Raw genomic sequence first — 2357 nt, 5'->3', positions numbered from 1 at the left:
TGGCGGGCGTGGCGATGCTGGATGCTGGGTTCCCAGCCGGCAGGCCGGTTCCTGCCCTGAGGGAGGAGGGGGCTGCTCAGAGGGGACTGGGGAGAAAACAGGAACCCAGGTTTCCAGCCTGGTCCTCCACCACGGGCTGGCTTCCGGCCCCCTCTGAGACCATCAAAGCCGCTTCCGCTTTCCTGGCCACTTCCTCTGCCTTGGGCTAAGGTTTCCAGCCCCCTCCTCCAGCTTGGTGCTGGGCAGGGCCTGGGCGAGGCTGTCGGGGCCTCGGCCCTGAGGATCTGGAGCCTGGGCAGCAGGGAGGCTGCCCGTGCGCCCCAGTTCCCACTCACACACCTCGGCTTTGGCCCGGGCCCAGACCGAGGTCCCCACCAAGGCCTGGCCCAACTGGACAGATGATTTGTCTCGGCTGGGACGGGAAACCCATGGGGCCACTGGTGTCTGGATCCTGCCCACTTGACAAAGGGAGGACGTCCTGTCCCCAGAGACTTTCCTCCCTGCCCTTCCCACTTCCTCTGGGATCCCCGAGGAGGTGAGCACCCAGACGCCAGGTCTCAATGCCCTAGCCCTCACGGCCTCAAAACCTCAAGGATACAGGGGTCCCCAGGGGCACTGCCAGGGCAGCAGGAACGACAAGAGGACTTCCTTTGGCACAGGAAGTGGCCCCAACTCTGGGCCCAGCCCCCTGCCCAGCCCCACATCCTGAGGAAGGTGGTGGGGTCACACCAGCTCAGTCATGGGACCCAAGTCACACTGGCCTGAAGGACAGGCCCGGGCTCAGCCTCTTGCTGGCTGCTGTGGCCATGCCTGGGGCCGGGGAGTGAGTCACAATGACTGGGCCCCTTTTCTGGAACTGAGACCCTTGGGGATCTCTGCCTATCTGGCCTCACTGATGCTCACAGGGAGGTCCGAGCCCATGTGTCAGACAGTCCAACTGAAGTCCAGATAAGGGGATGCTCTTGCCTGAAGCAATTTCATGTCAGAGCTGGGATGTGAGCCTGGGTCTGTCCACTTCCAGGGCCTCAACAGTGCTGTACCCGCCCACTCCTGTCCCTGTGTGTATAGTGTGGGGCAGGTGGGGGGTTGGGCCGAGGCTCAAGATCTCACAGGATGTAAGACTGAGGCACCCCAGGCCCCAGGGACCTGCTAGGTGCGGAAATGTGTTGGGGGCAGGGGCAGGTGCAAAGTGTGGTATGAGAACATAAGGGGGAGCACCCCCAGTGAACCCAGGATGGAGTTGGCCACTAGGGGTGCAGGCAAGGGTCTGTATACGTCATCCAATAACTGTGTGGGACTGGGCCAGGGGAGGGTTGGGGCAGAGGCTCTGTGCACCCCTCAGCTCAAGTTCCAGAACCAAGCAAGGGGAGGTCTCCAAGGCTGTGTCTCCCTCCTTGTTTCTCCTAGGACAAGCTCGGATGCCGGCCCTGAGCCTCTGTTCTCTAATCCCTAAAATGGGGTTAACCAATCCCATCCCTTCTCAACACTCTGGGGAGCCTGGAGGGTGAAGGAAGTAACGCTGGCCATGTGTTAGGTGTGTGGCGGCAGATGCAGGCCCTGCTCCACGAGCCAAGCTCTTGGGCCTGGACTGTGTTGTGTGGTGAGTGAGGGGACAGAGGGAGGGGTCTGTGCGAGCCCTGCTGTGTGAGCGGAGCTCCGTGCGGACCAGCTCATGGGCTGCTCTTGCTCTGGCCCAGTGCCAGGCTCTGGCCGTGCCTTGGGGGGTGTTCTTGGGCTCTGCCCCCCACCCAGCAGCTTCACACAGGGTCCATTGAGGCCGGGACATTCCTCCCCGCCTGTGTCACTGGGGAAGGGGGGCTGGCCCCGCCCCCACAGATCCGGAAGGCCCGGCTGCCCCAGGAGAAGGCGCTGGATGCTTCCCAGCACATCTGGAGGTCACGACCCTATTTCTGCTGCCAGGGGGTGCGACAGATGTTTCCTCCCAGGCCTGGCCCTGCACTGGGGGCGGTGTGCAAAGGCTAGGGAGGAGGCCACCCAGGGAGCAGGGGAGCCCCAGAACAGGGGGAGCCCTGCAGTCAGCCAGCCAACTGCAGGGGCAGTCGCAAGTGCCACCGAGAGAAGTCAGGGGCGGCCGCCTCCACTCGTTCGCAAACTCGCACACTGGCCCGGCGGGGCAGTCAAGCAGAGGTCAGAGTGGGGACCTGGGAGCCAGAGGCAAGGACCAGACACGCCGACTCGGGACTGGAGCCCGAAGGGAGGCTGGGAAGCTACGGGCAGCAAAGGCGGTGAGGGCCCCCCCCACAAACACGCACAGCACCCGAGCCCACGCCAGTCCACGTTCTCCCCTCCAGCCCGACCGCGGTGACTCCACTCCCCCGCGCCCGCTGGTACCTCCG

At 64.1% G+C, this 2357-nt stretch overlaps 1 protein-coding gene across 1 annotated transcript in view; it reads right to left on the bottom strand.

The window, feature by feature from the left end:
- The window catches only part of SIPA1 (signal-induced proliferation-associated 1), an 11051-nt gene that overhangs the window by 8072 nt on the left and 622 nt on the right, over window positions 1–2357 (bottom strand). Inside the window, exon 2 of the mRNA XM_005864460.2 lies at window positions 200–412. Within this exon, the coding sequence (XP_005864522.1) occupies window positions 200–412 (213 nt within the window). The remainder of the gene's footprint in view (window positions 1–199; window positions 413–2357) is intronic.

The sequence above is a fragment of the Myotis brandtii genome, unplaced genomic scaffold, assembly GCF_000412655.1.
Source record: "Myotis brandtii unplaced genomic scaffold, ASM41265v1 scaffold187, whole genome shotgun sequence".
In the NCBI taxonomy this organism is placed as follows: domain Eukaryota; kingdom Metazoa; phylum Chordata; class Mammalia; order Chiroptera; family Vespertilionidae; genus Myotis; species Myotis brandtii.
This window is presented reverse-complemented; position numbering and strand designations above follow the sequence as displayed.